General features: G+C 42.0%; 1 protein-coding gene across 1 annotated transcript in view; it reads left to right on the top strand.

Moving 5' to 3' along the window:
* Positions 1–15,536, top strand: part of LAMA1 (laminin subunit alpha 1) — a 155,273-nt gene extending 139,737 nt beyond the window's left edge. The window contains exons 54-63 of the mRNA XM_038543810.1: positions 1,500–1,663; positions 2,383–2,568; positions 4,134–4,269; positions 6,480–6,592; positions 8,947–9,136; positions 9,705–9,863; positions 10,407–10,560; positions 11,912–12,045; positions 14,388–14,610; positions 15,196–15,536. Coding sequence (XP_038399738.1) covers positions 1,500–1,663; positions 2,383–2,568; positions 4,134–4,269; positions 6,480–6,592; positions 8,947–9,136; positions 9,705–9,863; positions 10,407–10,560; positions 11,912–12,045; positions 14,388–14,610; positions 15,196–15,356 — 1,620 coding nt within the window. The 3' untranslated portion in view covers positions 15,357–15,536. The remainder of the gene's footprint in view (positions 1–1,499; positions 1,664–2,382; positions 2,569–4,133; positions 4,270–6,479; positions 6,593–8,946; positions 9,137–9,704; positions 9,864–10,406; positions 10,561–11,911; positions 12,046–14,387; positions 14,611–15,195) is intronic.
* Positions 15,537–15,978: the final 442 nt, after the last annotated feature.

Raw genomic sequence — 15,978 nt, 5'->3', positions numbered from 1 at the left:
ATAGATGATATTTACCCTTTCCTTTGCTCAAACTTACATAGACCATGTAATTGTATAGAGGCATTTCAGAATGCTAATTTATTGTTTTAATGAAGTAGAGGTCATGTAACTGCAGCTCTAAGGTACTGTCCTCTACTGTACAAGATACTTTACACTGTTGTGTAACTATCACAACCACATCAAAGAGTGAGTGCTACTTCCTACATTTTGCTGAGGAAATGGGTTCGGAGAACCTTGTTAACCCACCCAAGGTCACACAGCTGATAGATGGCAGATCCAGGACTAGAAGACCAGTCTGCAGACCCCTACTGCCTCATGAGTCTCTTGGTGAAGGTCTAACAATGACAGTGGTTTATGGACTCCACCAATCTTTTTTTTTTTTTCCTAGTTGAGATGAAATTCATATTACATAAAGTGACCATTTCAAAACAAACTTAGTAGCATTTAATGCTTTTACAACCTAGTGAGGCCACCTCCTCTGTCTAGTTCCAAAATATTTTTATCACCCCAAATAAAAGCATATGCCACTAAGTGGTCACTCCTCATCCCTGGTGACCACCAGTCTTCTGTATCTAGGAGTGAATTTCCATGTTCTCTATATTTCATCTCAATGGGTTCCTATAGCATGTGATCTTTGGGTCTTCCATGTAGCAGGTTTCTGAGGTTCATCCACATTGTGGCATGTATCAGTACTTTATTTTTATGATGGGGTTGATATTCCACTGTATATCCATAGCATAATACACAATTATTCACTGATGGACATTTGGGGTTGTTTCTACCTTTTAGCTCTTATGAATAATGCTGCTGTCAACATTCACTTACAAATATTTGTTTTAAGAACGTGCTTTCAGTTCTTTTGGGTATATATACCTAGGAACGGGACTGCTAGGTCACATGATAATTCTACGTTTAACTTTTTGAAGAACAGACTGTTTTCCTCCACTCTTCTTAATAAGACATTTGCAAATCAAAGTTTGCTATGTCAGCAAAATAGAATGCTGTCATCTGATGCTCACAAAGATACTGTGATACACTCATCTTTCAGTTGTGCTGATAGACCTATTTTCAATGTGGCAAAATAGCTCTTTAATAACTTCCAAACTCTTCAACCTTTTAATCCCACTTTTCTTTTTTAAGAAATGTTAGAAATAATTTCACAGGTAAAATGTGTTATGTATGGTAACAAAAATTGGAAACTAAATTTTTAACAATAAAACATTAATCAGTGACTTATAATGTATTTATTTGCTGGCACATAGTGTGGCAATAAAAAAATATAAGAGCTAGGTAGAAATGGAAATCTCTGATATGATTAATGATATGAACATAATGCAGAATGTAAGTTCTATGAGCAGAGATTAGGAGGTCAAATACAAAATATAAGAGTCATGTTAGATGGAGATGGTGATCGCTTACTGGTTAATATTCCCACATTATCTTCATAAGATAATTTTAAAAATCACATAGTAATATTTTTTCTATCTGAAATCTCTTAGCAACCTTCCCAGCCCTTCTTTTCCATTATGCTGATTGACGGCCATGTTGAAGTGCATGTTAATTCTGGGGATGGAACAAGCCTGAGAAGAGCTCTCCTGCGTGCTCCCAAGGGCACATATAGCGATGGACAAGAACATTCCATTTCCTTGATAAGGACCAGGAGGTATTTGCCCATCACAAGGGCATGATGATCTCACCAACAGGAGCCTTGTTAGGATACTCTTTGTAGTGGAATGATTCGGATGGATTAGTATGAAGTCATGAGCAATTCAGAGATTTTATAGCTTCAAAATAATTCTGGAGTCTTGCTAGAATACTTGGAAATTCATTTCATCTGCTTTATAATAAGATATTGGTGAAATTTTCAAAATTGAAAAACCTTAACCCTGTTCTTTTCTGGGGCCCAGTACACTCAGATTTATTCTATGGCAAATAGTACCATAGTGTCAGTAGATAACATTTACCAGTACTAAATAGCAAATGGTAAAATAATAAACAGTAGCATAGCAAACAGTAAAATATAAATAATAGTAAATAGTAAATAGTGTTAAATCAACATTTCTATGTATTTCCCTACAAAACTGTAGACCAGGTATTTTAAAAGCATGCTGGACATTTCATCACAGATAAAGAGAACAGTACTCTCCAAAATGCAATTGAACTCAACAATATTTAATAACACCCATTCATTTTGGGAGAAGATTCAATTTTAAGTTTTCATTTTCCAGATTCACCTTTTTATTCAAGTAGTGTCATGTTAAAATTTATCATTCAGTATGAACTTAAATCATTCAGTATGAACTTGTGGAATTCTATATTAAAATGGTCACTTATGTGTTTCATTATATTTAAAAGCTTTTCTTTTCTCCTTTGACCTTTTAGGGTTATCACTGTCCAAATGGATGAGACAAATCCTGTAGAAATGAAGTTGGTCCCCTCAGCAGAAAGCAGGGCAATAAATGTATCCAACCTGTATGTAGGGGGGATTCCAGAGGGTGAGGGCACATCAGTGCTCAAGATGAGAAAATCATTCCATGGCTGTATCAAAAACCTGATCTTTAACATGGAGTAAGTGTGACTGTGCTCTCAACATGTTTTTGCACTTCCTAGAAATCTTTTATTGCTGAGTACTGACACTGATCTGCTACCTGATTTTGCTTTTGAAGATTGCCTGTCCTACACATTTCTGATTACCAAGTGAACCCATTGTTCTATCACAAAAGTCTCCGAAAAGGATTTTATCGGATTAGAATGATGGATAGATCTGATAATCATAGAATTAAAAAGATAACCACTGAACATTAGTTCCACAGGATTTTAAATAAACATCAGAGGTCAAATACACTTTTGACATGCATTTAAGGGAATACAGATTTTATGATGCACATTTCTTGCTGTCTTGAGCTCCCTGCTTTAAAGGAACCTTTATAGCTGGGCTACCTTCAGCTTCAGATTGATGGCTCCTCCTTAAACAATGACTAATTAAGAACTGTTCATCTGTTTCCTCCATGGAGCTCATGAGGAGGATGAGAACTGATATGTGCCCATGGGTATTTATTTCTTCCTCACTCACCCTCTGCCTAGGTAAGACAGCAGGTGCTAGGACCTGGAAGTGTGGGGTGTACGGAAACAGAATCTGCCCAGGAGAAACTAAACATGCACTGAGCATCAGGAGCCTGAAGTTCCCTTAGCTGGGCTGCTGATTTGCCTTGAGACCTTGAACAAGGACTTGGATCTTTGATGGTCACAGTGTCCTCTGTAAAATAACTTTTTATGAACCCTTGAAATTTAAAAGAATAAAACACTGCATTGGTTTTCAGCACAATTTTAATGTCAGAGCCTTGGTTTACTTATTTGTAAAACTTATTTATTCACCCAGTTCTCTGTTTATAAATAAACTAATTGATTTAGCATCTTACTCCTGAAAGCCATGAGGCTGGGAATTCCATAGGGCAGAAACATTTCTGTGCTGTTCACAGCCATGTCCTCAGAAAATGCCAAGAGGGTATATACAAACGGGACATGTTGCAAGGGCTGACTAAAGGGAAGTATGACAAGTGTACCTTATGACTTCCTGGCAAAGGTAAACCTGTGAGAAATCAGTGTTGAGCTGAGGCCAGTGGGCAGTACTGAGAGCCAGAGCCAGAAGCTTTCCCTTAGCCCGGCCCTGGTGGCAGGAAGAGCTATAGCATTTGAGCTAGCTCTTGAGAAGGATGCTCAGGGATGGCCAGGTGGATAACACAGGGAGGGGCTGCAGTGGGGTGGGCCACCAAATCAAATGAGAGGATATAGATGATGACTTCTAGTGACTGTGGAAGATAGTCAGTTTGGTTACTCCAAGAGTAATAGAGGGGATCCCTGGGTGGCTCCGCAGTTTAGCACCTGCCTTCGGCCCAGGACGTGATCCTGGAGTCCTGGGATCAAGTCCCACATCAGGCACCCTTTATGGAGCCTGCTTCTCCCTCTGCCTGTGTCTCTTACCTCTCTGTGTCTCTCATGAATAAATAAAATCTTAAAAAAAATAAGAGTAATAGATTAATGGTTTTTCATGGATTTCAGTGTTCAGTAATCAAATGACATTGGTTCATGTGTTGACGTGTAGTATCTTAATTTTATAAACACTTTGTACCTAGACATTTGGATTTCACACACGTGGCTGACTATGAGCAAGTGGACTTGGACACCTGCTTGCTTTCAGAAAGGCCAAAGCTGGCTCTTCACAAAGAGGACACCGAGCTCCCACCAGAGCCCCAGCCTTTACCAAGTCTGGTAAGAGGAACTTTATATCAATCAAGTCCAGGGGTCCCTGGGTGGCTCCACTGGTTGAGCATCCAACTCTTGATCTCAGCACAAGTCTTGATCTCAGGGTTGTGATTTCGGGTCCTGTGTTGGGTTCTACGGTGAGCACGGAGCCTAAAAACTCAAAAAAAAATTTTACCAGTCAGGTCTCATCAGAACAAAAGCATGCAGCCCACAGGAAATTAGAATGGGGACCTCATTACAAAGGTGTTGGGAAAGCTGAACAAGCACACTAGAGCAATGGTGCCAAGGGAGAAGGTGGTATCACCAGAGTCCAAGAACCAGGGCTGTGGCAGGAGTGAATCTGAGTACAGTTGTTCTCCTAGTGGGCACTGGGGCCCAGAGAAGACAGGCCCTGCTAGGGAGATCACCTAGAGTTGGGAGGGAGGGAGGAACACTCCTGGTTCCTCTATTTATCCGCCCTCCAAACTCCCAGATGGAGGCCAGGTTTCAAAGCAGCCTAGAAATGGTTGCAGGGGTCATCCCTGTGATGAAAAGCACAGCAGGGGCAGGTGTCTTTGGTAACATGGCACAGTATTTAAAGACTGCAGGCCCTAACACTCTGGCATCTTCATCTGACTACATACAGCAAGCTTTTTGGCAGTTTCTATACGGACTCAATATCACTTTGGATTTAGTCAGAAACATGAAAATAAGTCCTTATGTAAGCTGTTGAACTTGTCATTGTTGCTTTAAAATAGACTTGATTAATCTAGGAAAAGCCAGTTTTGACCAAATATATTTATATATTTTTTAATTTTTAAAAATATTTTATTTATTTATTTATGAGAGACACACAGAGAGAGCCAAAGACACAGGCAGAGAGAGAAGCAGGCCCCATGCAGGGGGCCCGATGTGGGACTCTATCCCGGGTCTCCAGGATCACGCCCTGGGCTGAAGGTGGCGCTAAACCACTGAGGCACCCAGACTGCCCCCAAATAAATATTTTTTAAATTTAAATTCTAGTTAGTTCATATACAGTGCAATATTGGTTTCAGGAGTAGAATTCAGTGACTCATCACTTGCATACAATACCCAGCGCTCATCCCAGCCAGTGCCCTCCTTAATGCCCATCACCCATCTAGCCCATCCCTCGCAAACCTCCCCTCTAGCAACCCTGTTTGTTCTCTATTGTTAAGAATCTCTTATGTTTTTCTTTTCTCCCCTTTGTTCACCTGTTTTCTTAAATTTCACATATGAGGGAGCACCTGGGTGGCTCAGTGTTGAGCACTGCCTTTGGTTCAGGTGGTGTTCCCGGGGTCCTGGGATCAAGTGCCACATCAGGCTTCCCACAGGGAGCCTGCTTCTCCCTCTGCCTATGTCTCTGCCTTTATTTCTCATGAATAAATAATCTTAAAAAATAAATTTCACATATGAGTGAAATCATATAACATTTGTTTTTCTCTGACTTATTTCACTTAGGATAATACTCTGTAGCTCCACCCATGTCATTGCCAATGGCAAGATTTTTGACGACTGAGTAATATTCCATTGTGTATTGACCAGATATTTTTAATGGAAGTTATTCATTTATTTCTTTCCTCTTTTCTGAGTTCTCCATTTCTTTGGTTAAGAGCACACACTCTCATTATGCAGATGGTGGTACAGTCAAGCAAAAAGCAGTACCTTCCAAGCAGGGTCAATCTTTGAGTTCAAGACAGCTCTCTTGGTAGCATCCCCCCGCCCCCAGCCCAAGTCAGAAATGTGAATCTGAGGCCTCACATGGCTTGGACTGTGTGGAGGGTGCTGTTAGACGACTTGCAGGTTCCCAAGCAGACCCCCTCCCACACCCACTTCTCTTAGCTGTAGCTTGCTACTTCCCGGGAGGAATTAGAACAGTTGCCTGTGGGCACTTCCAGCTGCTCATACTGCTGGCCCTTCTCCAGGGTGGGTGGCAGGGGAGAGCAGCAGCCAGGCCTTTACCCCTTTGGCCTGATGAAAATTCATGGGAATTTTAGGCAAACTTGAGTGGGACTGAGGTGAAGCAGCTCTAATTGCTTTCTCAGAGATAAAGAGATAGCAAGTAAATTATTTAAAGCAAAGATTTAGTGCCAACATGTATTTGTAGCTGTTGATATTCTGATCCAATTGCTTCTGAGATGTTTTCTTGATGGAAAAACTCATAATGTTAGTGGTGGCCCCGGCTCATGTGGCTGAGAGTCTATCTGCATCTTTTACAGGGACAGTGTGCTGTGGACAGAGCCCCGGAGTATATCCCCAATGCTCACCAGTTTGGCCTCATGCAAGGCAGCCATTTCGTGCTGCCTTTCAATCAGCTGGCGGTCAGAAAGAGGTGGGTATTGTGCTAAAGTCTTTACTAGGTGTCTCACTGTTGGATGAATCAGGGAGGTATTCTTCAGCAGTGAGAAGGCAGAGAACAGGAAAGCAGCTGCTCAAATGTGGTTCAGTGGGTTCCTGTGGTTTGTCCTTACCCTTCTTGATGATGGCTAGTTGCTACCTCTCTGTATGAATATAGGAAAGCACATAGGTAGGCATCTCTCTAAATCACTCTTGTTCTAGAATCTCAAGTCCTCTGGATCTATTGTCATCTGGACTACCAGCCCTACTCTATTGTAAGCACTTATTGATCTGATCCAATTGTCCACTGGTGCCTGGTGTCACATCTACACTAGGCTATGCATTCCCTCTTGCCTTCGTATGGGTTTGCCTCCAAGGATGCTTCCTCAGCTAAGCCAGCTCACATCCCACAGACAAGGCCTGGGACTGGCCAAAGTGCCTCCAGATTCCATATTCTTCCTCTTCTCCAAATCCTTCAGACTGCACCTGTTGTTGTTGGCCTTCTTTGATCACTGCCCCATCACACTGTCTTTAGACCTTGACTCCTTATCTCACTTGCCCTCTAGAGCCCATTGGCCCTCATCATCATCAGTGTTAACAAGAGGAACAAACACTTGTGCCAGAGACTGCCTCAGTATTTAACACATATACCCCAACTCAGTCCTAATTATGAGCAAGGTATTATCTTTATTGAGGTATAGGGAAGTTAAGTCACTTGCTCAGGGCACACAGTAGAAGTAGAATTCAAATGCAGGCACTGTGTTTATGCTGGTAACCATTTCCTCTCTAGTAGTTCCTAACTTAAAACAACTCCAAGAGACTCCACATCCCACCCTCCCCACAGTATCCTGGCTGTATTTCAAGACTTCTTGAGTTGCCTTATTAAAAAAAAAAAAAAAAAAAAGGAGTTGCCTCCTGTGGCAGTCTGCCTTTCCTCCCTTCTCATTTCCTCCCCACCCACCCACTCAACCTCCCCTCACTTCTTGATTGCTCTTGCCACAGTGGTCCCAGACCTGCTGTGGCCACACCCCATGATGCCTTCTTTGCTGGGCCCTCAGTGCAGGTCATGTGCACTTGGCCATCTTAGCCCCACACGCCCCTGATTTCCTGCTCTCCCTGCCCCCCCCCCCCTGCTCAGTCTCCTTTGCTGGCTCCTCTTTCATCAGAGAAGGCCCAGGGCCTCTTCTGTGTATTCTCTCAGGGAAACTTCCATATTTCAATGGCTTTAGAATACCATCAATTTGCACCAGCACCCACATCTCTAGCCTTCACCTCTGCTTAGAACTCAGGAGGTGTATACCTAGCTGGCTCTTCCACATCTCCATGTGGATTGGGACAGGCTCCTCCACATGGAGAATTCACTCTTCCCCCAAGCCCGCTGTCCCCATCTTTGGTCTTTGCCATTTCTGTAGACGTTAGCACCATTCACCTGGTTACCTAGGGCCCTACCATCAAGATGGTTGTTCCTTCCCTCCCTCTCCTAATTCAGTCTATCTACAAGTCTAGTTGCTTCTTCCTCTGGAAAATTTCATGAATTAGTTCATCCCCTCCACACCTCCCACAACCCCCTGGCCTAAGCCACCACCACTGGCCTCTGTGGACTTTTCTGACAGCTGCCTGCTTAATAATGCCTGCTGACACCCCAGCCTCATCTGACAGCTTCTTCACGTCAGAGGTACCTTTTCAGTTGTAAATCAAGCTATGCCCACTCCCCTTAGTACTGTGACTCCCCACCCCACCGCATTTCAAATCTAAACACTGCTTCACAGAGCCCCCCTCAATGAGGACAGAGCCACACTCTCTTTTCCTTTCCCTGTCCCAATGTATCCTCCCCTCAACTACTGTGTGCCGCCATCTCCCACTGCGCCCTGCTAGGGTTTTCCTGGCTGCCCACCAAAATCAGGCCCATTGTGTTAGCAGACTCTGTGCTGTCTGAAAACAAAGTCCTGCCAAGCTTCGTGGGGCTTGCTCCTGTCATTCAGAGCTCAGTGGAAACACCATCCTTTCAGAGCTACTGTTAAGTAAACAACTGGTTAGCCTCTCATGACTCAATTTTATCTCTGAAAGATTTCTAGTATCAGTTTTGTGGGAGAAAAGACATTCCTTTCTGTTCCCTGCTTCAGTCTCAGCATCTAGAACAGTTCCTGGCAGATATACCTATGTGGTAATCATTAACTGATTGAACAGCTAGATGGATAAATGAATGAAGAATAATGAATGACTCTCTGCTGACATGTTAAATATAAAGGTTGAAACAATTATTGAGTTCTCTCTTTGACACTGTTTTTTAAAGGTTTTAAAAGTGAAAGTGTATTCCTTTCTGAGGTCTGAGCTCTTGTTTTCCTCCAGGCTCTCAGTTCAGCTGAGTATCCGAACATTTGCCTCCAGTGGTCTAATTTACTACATGGCTCACCAGAACCAAGTGGATTATGCCACACTCCAGCTGCATGGGGGCTACCTTCACTTCATGTTTGATCTTGGAAAAGGCAGAACTAAGGTCTCCCACCCTGCACCGATCAGTGATGGCAAGTGGCACACGGTATGCTCTCAGGAGGCTTGTCATCACTCATGCTAAGTTTTAGTCCATCCATCCCTTATGTCCACTCTGGTTCACTGTCATGAAATCTTCCCCTTTGATTTCTAGCTTGCTTTGTGTCTACTATCTCCCCTATAGAACATCAGCTTCTTGCAGGCAGGGGTCTTTTCCACATCCTGAAGTAACACTGGGGTTTAGTTCAGTGCATGACACCTAATAGGCACTCAGCAAACATTGATGGAATGAATGAAAGGTACCAGAAATGTTCCCGACTGGAGGAGAAGTAAATCAAGTGGACCTGTGACATGAATGCACCAACCCTTAGATAATGGCATTTGCTTTCTTATAACTAGGACTCAGGAGTACTTCCTGTTCTGATGTGTGCTTTGCCTGTGCCTGTACCAGTCTCCTGCCAGGCTCAGTCTCCTCAACACCAATTGTGTAAAAATTAGAGCCATGCTTTAGGATTTCATTCAGGTTATTACAGCTATAATGAACAGATGTTGCAAACAAACATCTGTTAAGGTTCTCTCAGATTCCTTAAAAACTGGATATTGTCATTTTGTTCTAGGTCAAGACAGAACACTTTAAAAGAAAAGGTTTCATGACAGTTGATGGCCAGGAATCCCCCACAGTGATCACTGTGGGAGATGGTACCATGTTGGATGTAGAAGGAAAGCTGTACCTGGGAGGCCTTCCCTCTGAGTACAAGGCCAGGAACATTGGAAATGTAAGCAGTGTTTTCTGTATAGAGCCCATTTTAACTTTACTGTGGCTAAGATTTTGTCTTTTTTTTTTTTTTTTTTTTGGTAAAGGAAAATGTTTATGTTAAATTATCTTGTTTGAACCTGTGACTTGGCTGAATGATGCAAACCTTTTAAACTGCATCCCTAGGTTGTGTGTGTTCAGGCTTCCCCTTGGAAGCTCTTGGAGCTCAGCCAGCCATTCCTGTTAATGAACATTTCCCTTTCCACAGCCATTCAGCTCTGGTACAATTCAGGAAAGTCCAGCAGATTTGTGTTTGCAGATTGGAAAACCTAGCATTCTTGATTTCCACACTACTTGATCAAAATAATAGAAAATACACCTTCATTGCATTATTAGCCAAGATACTACTAGCTAGTAGCTTTCAGTTACATGTTCATGTAAACTAATGTGGAAATTCTATTTAAAAAACCAAAAGTTAATATTTTAATGTTTTTTTGAAGTATAGGAAAAACTGACCCTTGCTCTTCTTATATTTAGAGCATCTATTCTCTGTCATTTGGTTTAGATCACCCACAGTGTTCCTGCCTGCATTGGGGAAGTGACAGTGAATGGCAAACAGCTGGACAAGGACAGCCCAGTGTCTGCATTTGCAGTAACAAGGTGCTATGCAGTGGCCCAGGAAGGAACTTTCTTTGAAGGAAGTGGATATGCAGCTCTTGGTATGTATTATCAACAATCTTGAAAGAAATGTTTGGGTTTAGCCTGCACTTGATATGGATCCAAGAATGATATGATAGAGCAAGATCCTTGGACAAGGCTGCAGCCAAGACCATATTTAGTTAAGTGTTCCAGTTTATCCCGATTTCTCAACTTCTAATATAAAAGCCTTCTCCCTCACATGCTCTCCAGATGGCCTGATGTAGGCTTGCTCCACCAGGCATGATGCCCCCTCCCCTCCCCTCTCCCCGCCCCAGCAGAGGGCAAACGTGTGGTGCTAACTTCATCTGTACATCCCCTGAATTTATGTAAGGCATACATACTGTTGCAGCCCAAGTTAATAAAGGCCTTTGACAAAAATCAGCATAAAATATCCATACCAGCCAGCCAAATACAAGTCAGGTTTGATGAAAAAAACGGACTCCACTGAGATTGCTGAAAATTTTGATCCTAAGTAGAGGAATTTAAATATCTAAAATGCCTTTTAAAAAATGCCTTAGAATGTAAATCACTCAAGGCTTAGAACTAGCCTTTGTAATGTATCTGGTGTTCCCTCTCCATCTGATGTCCTTAATTTGCTGTTAATTTCCTATTTGCAGTCAGGACCAGGCTCCTCTCAGCCTTTGTTCTGCTTTCTACCACAGGGAACCACATTTCTCTGGCTTCCAGGGAGGCCCTGGTGGAAGATTAGGAGCAGGCAGGTGGAGGGAAAGAGCTATGACCCATTTCTTTCGCTCTGAGCTTCCCAGCTCTAGTAACCTTCCCTGCTCCAGAGAAGTTGGGCTGCTCCCAATTCTTCTTTAACCTTGGACTGAATGACTTCCAATACATATCCCTCATTTGGTTTTTCAGCTTTTCAATCACCTAAATAAAATATCCATTTCATTAAGTCTCCACTTAAGAAAACCTAGTATGGATGCTAATCTGCTCAGTAAATGATGACATACCCAGTATATAAATATTGGGAAAACAGAGTGGACAATTCCTGGCTAGACAAATATGGGATTATATGGATCAAATCCTTTTGGGTTTTTTCCCTATGTGGCTCTAGATGAAAGGATGGGCCTGCCTTGGCTCTAGTCAAGATGGGGTAGGTTTTCTTTAATAGCATTACTACCATGATGGGGTAGGTTTTCTTTAATAGCATTACTTCATATTACAGATGAGGAAGCTGAGGCTCAGTGGGTAGAAGTGACTTGTTGGTGAGGATGGAGCTGGATCCAGAAAAAGAGCTAGAGCCAGGCTTCCTGAGCCAGGAGCCAAAATGCAGTCAGCCAGCCCACAGCCTCTCTGACCCCGAGCTTTCTTGGGCCAGGCTCATGCCTAACTTGGGGTTATCTTTGTATTTTTCAGTCAAAGAGGGCTACAAAGTCGGATCAGATGTAAACATCACACTGGAATTTCGTACCACTTCTGAGAATGGTGTCCTCTTGGGGATCAGCAGTGCCAAAGTAGATGCCATTGGATTAGAGATTGTGAATGGCAAGGTAGGTACTTAATCTCGATGGGGTGCCTGCCTACCCCAGCTTCAGAAACAGAGAAACTGAGAAACAGCAGAAATACCCAGATCCAAATGTCCAATGATCCATTTCAGCAGAATGAAGAAAAGCTTCAATTAATCCTGAAAAGATTACAAATGACAAAAAAAAAAGCCTTGAAATTAAATTTAAAGCCAAATTACAACTTGTAATACACCATTTGCCAACCTGATGCTCTTTCCCTCCCTAATATTTGTTAACTTATTTGGAAATAATTCTAGATTGAGAGCAAATTATAATAAAATGTACAGGGAGGTCCTCTTGCACCCTTCTCCCAGGCTCCTGCTGTGTTAGCATCTTATACAATATCAAATCCATGAAATTGACATTTGCATAATCCACAGGTTTTTGCAGTTGCACTAGTTGTATGTGTGCTCGTGTGTGTAGCTCTATACAATTTTATCATGTGTATCTTGTTTAGCTTTATGTGTCCACCCTCACAATCAAGACACTTAACTGTACCATTACCACAGTGCTCCCTGTAGCCACCCCTTCATATCCACACCAACTCTCTTCCTAATCCTGGGCAACCACTAACCTGTTCTGCAGCTCTCTGTTATTTCAGGACTGTTGCACACATGCTATGACTCAGTATATACCCTCCAGAGATTGGCTTTTTATACTCAGCTTAATTTCCTGGGAGTTGATCTGGGTTGTTCTGTGTATCAATAGTCCATTTCTTTTTATTGCAGAGTATTCCATGTGATGGATATACCACCGTATAATTTTTTTTTAATGCTAAAAACATACATTTCTATAGCTGTTCTGCTTTCAGCCTTCAGTCCTTAACAATTAGAGGTACCTTAGTCTCTTTTGCCTGAAAAGTGCTTCCAGAGTTTCTCCTGGTTCTCATTCTCCTTCCTCACCCCACTGGTGCCATCTGGGTGCAAGGGAAGAGAGCCTTTCTTCTCCTTTTCCTTTGCTGCAAGCTCTCCTGACAGTAGTCAAGACTATGACTGAACTGTCCTGGTTTTCAGGCTCAGCCTCCGTGTTTTGTGTACTAGGCCAGTTGTCCCTGGCAAGTTGTGAAGAGTGGTCTGAGGTCGCAGCATCACCAGTGTGTGGGGACTGAGCCTAGAGATTCGCCAACATCCTTTGCAGATCAGGCTTCCCATCCCGTCAGGGCACTGCTGCCTCCTCCTCTTCAGCCATGTGCTGCATCCCCCAAAGGGTCACATGAGAACTGGGGAATTTTGGCCAGGCCACTCAGAGGCCGTGCGGGGAGGGCAGAAGAGGCATCGCAAGTCCACTCTCTACCTGCTGCACTTGGCAGCATTTCTCTTTCTCTATGGCCAACTTGTGTTGCTCTGGGACTAAGATGCTTGAATCTTCTGAAGCTACTGCCTCCTGTAAGGGAAGGAACAAGTCATTGCGCTCTAGATTTTTCCCAATCTTACTTGCTTGTTTCTAGTAATTCTGCTTTTTCCCATTGGGTTTCTGGCTCCTAGGACATCCTAAAATGTGGGTGAGGAGGATATAAGAAAGTATCTATCCCTTGCCCTTCACCCCCTCTTCTTTCGTCCTCATGTCTGCAACAAAGCTGCCTGCCTCTACATCATACTGCTTGCCTCTCTATGCTGTGGCTCACAGCAAAATGCTTCCTCATCTGTACTTCAAAAAGAATCTTGAAAAATTTTGTATCCATTTGGACATTTTGATGTGATATCTGGAAAATGTTATCAGAAGTGTAACACTTGCCAAAAATGTAATTTCTGATGTATGTTTTACCTCTATTATTAGCTTATTTTTCCTTTAAAACTTTTCTTAGCTGTTGCCCAAGGACTTAATCGACATCTGTAATTTGTTACAGTCCCCCTGAGCCACCTCACATGCAGCATAACTGCCTTACAACACTATACTTATCATTCTTCCCTGCCATCTTTTGCAAGTCTTAGATTTGTGTTACCACCTGCTGTGGTAGAGCGTCTACAGACAGTGAGTAAATGTTCCTTCAGACCTGCTAGCCAGCTGCTATAAACTGCCCCCCAGTAAACCCATCAGCTCCTGCTATCTTAAATATGAGCCACTGATTTGAGGATGTAATGCAAAAACAGTGGCTCAGGCTGATTCTCATGGAGGTGGTCATTGGTCCTTTCTGTAAGTTGGGGAGTAATGAAATTAGAATCCTTTAAGGGTCTATTTTTCAAAATCACTGGTTTTCATAGTTTTGCCCTCATTTTTAGGAGAATGTTAGGATTTTATCCACTCCAAGAGCATTATATAAATGGATTGTGTTCCTTAAATATGGAAAGATTCACCAAGGTATATCTGCCTGTCTTTTGTTGGTTCAGATCTTATTTCATGTTAACAATGGTGCTGGTAGGATAACAGCCATATACAAGCCCAAAGCTATCACTACTCTCTGTGATGGAAAATGGCACACACTTCAAGCTCAGAAGAGCAAACACCGCTTGGTTCTGATTGTTGATGGGGATGCAGTTCGTGCTGAAAGTCCACACACTCAGTCCACCTCAGCAGACACCATTGATCCCATTTATGTCGGTGGCTATCCTGGTACGTATGGATGTCTGCTTTGCCTATTCACTTTTAAGAGGCACTGTCACTAAGGGAAGTCTTAGTTCAGGTGGATACAGAATTGAGATTAAGAAAAATACATGTTTGGGCGACAAATCCTTTACATTTTTAGAAAAATTATTTCAAATACCTAGGAATTCCTGGAAAAATTAAAATAATCTACACATATAAATTCACCATTAGGTAAGATTCTGAGAATATTAAATGAATGTAAAGTAAGCTAGATGACTTTACTGAGGTGATTCATCTTAGATGATCCTCAGAACAGGAAATCATTTTAGGGGACAGACATGATCTTATTCTCTCACACTGGTTCTGGATTTGAATTATGCACTTCAGACATCCTACATAATTGTTACAAATAACTTACTTAATCAAGTTGTGACACAGTTAAGGCACAGTTGTGACTCAGGAGTTTTCATTCACTTATCTCTGAAGCAACATATGTAGAAGAATATTATTCTAATTTTGATAGAAAAACCAATTGATATTATATCTGTTCCTAATGTGCTATCTATGTCATTTAACAAAATTAAGCAAGATTTTTCCTGTCTTCTTTAACAGCTGATATAAAGCAAAACTGCTTGAGCAGCCAGACATCCTTCCGGGGGTGTTTGAGAAAGCTCACTTTGATTAAGGACTCACACGTACAATCCTATGACTTCAGCAGAGCTTTTGACCTACAAGGAGTTTTCCCTCATTCCTGTCCTGGGTCTGAACCCTGAGCTTCAGAGAAACTTCCCAGTTGGGAATCATTACTTATATATTGATAATTGTTTTTGTGAATTAAAATTTCATTTTCCACTCAGGTTAAATGTTTCCAGAGAGAAATTTTGTGTTTATAGTAAACTAAAATCATGTACACAACAAATACCTCTATTAAATAGTTTAAAATGTAAATTGAATTCATTGGCCCCTTTTCTTCATAAACATTGAATATTCTATTGATTACTTGACGGTTTTTCATGTTTTATATATATTTTGAGTTTTATAAAGTATTTGGGTCGGGTCCAGGATGGCAGTGTAGGAAGACCCTGAACTCACAACTTCCACGGACACACCAAATATACACCTATTTATAGAGCAAGTCCTCCTGAACAACTGAGGACTGAATGGCTTCTGTATCACAGAGCACATACAGAATGGCAAGAGGGATGGAGACGTGGTAATGAAAGTGACCATACGACTTAATATACATTGCTGTATACTTAGGATTCTATATATGAGCTCATGGCAACCAAAAACCCAAAACATGTGATAAAGAGAAAGCCAAACGTGACACTACAGAAAGTCCTCAATTGCAAGAAGAGACCAAGGTAGAAAAGACGGAGGAAAAACTATAAAAAC

This window comes from Canis lupus, chromosome 7, assembly GCF_011100685.1.
Source record: "Canis lupus familiaris isolate Mischka breed German Shepherd chromosome 7, alternate assembly UU_Cfam_GSD_1.0, whole genome shotgun sequence".
Classification (NCBI taxonomy): Eukaryota; Metazoa; Chordata; class Mammalia; order Carnivora; family Canidae; genus Canis; species Canis lupus.
Note: the sequence above shows the minus strand (reverse complement) of the source record. Positions and strands in the feature narration are given on the sequence as shown.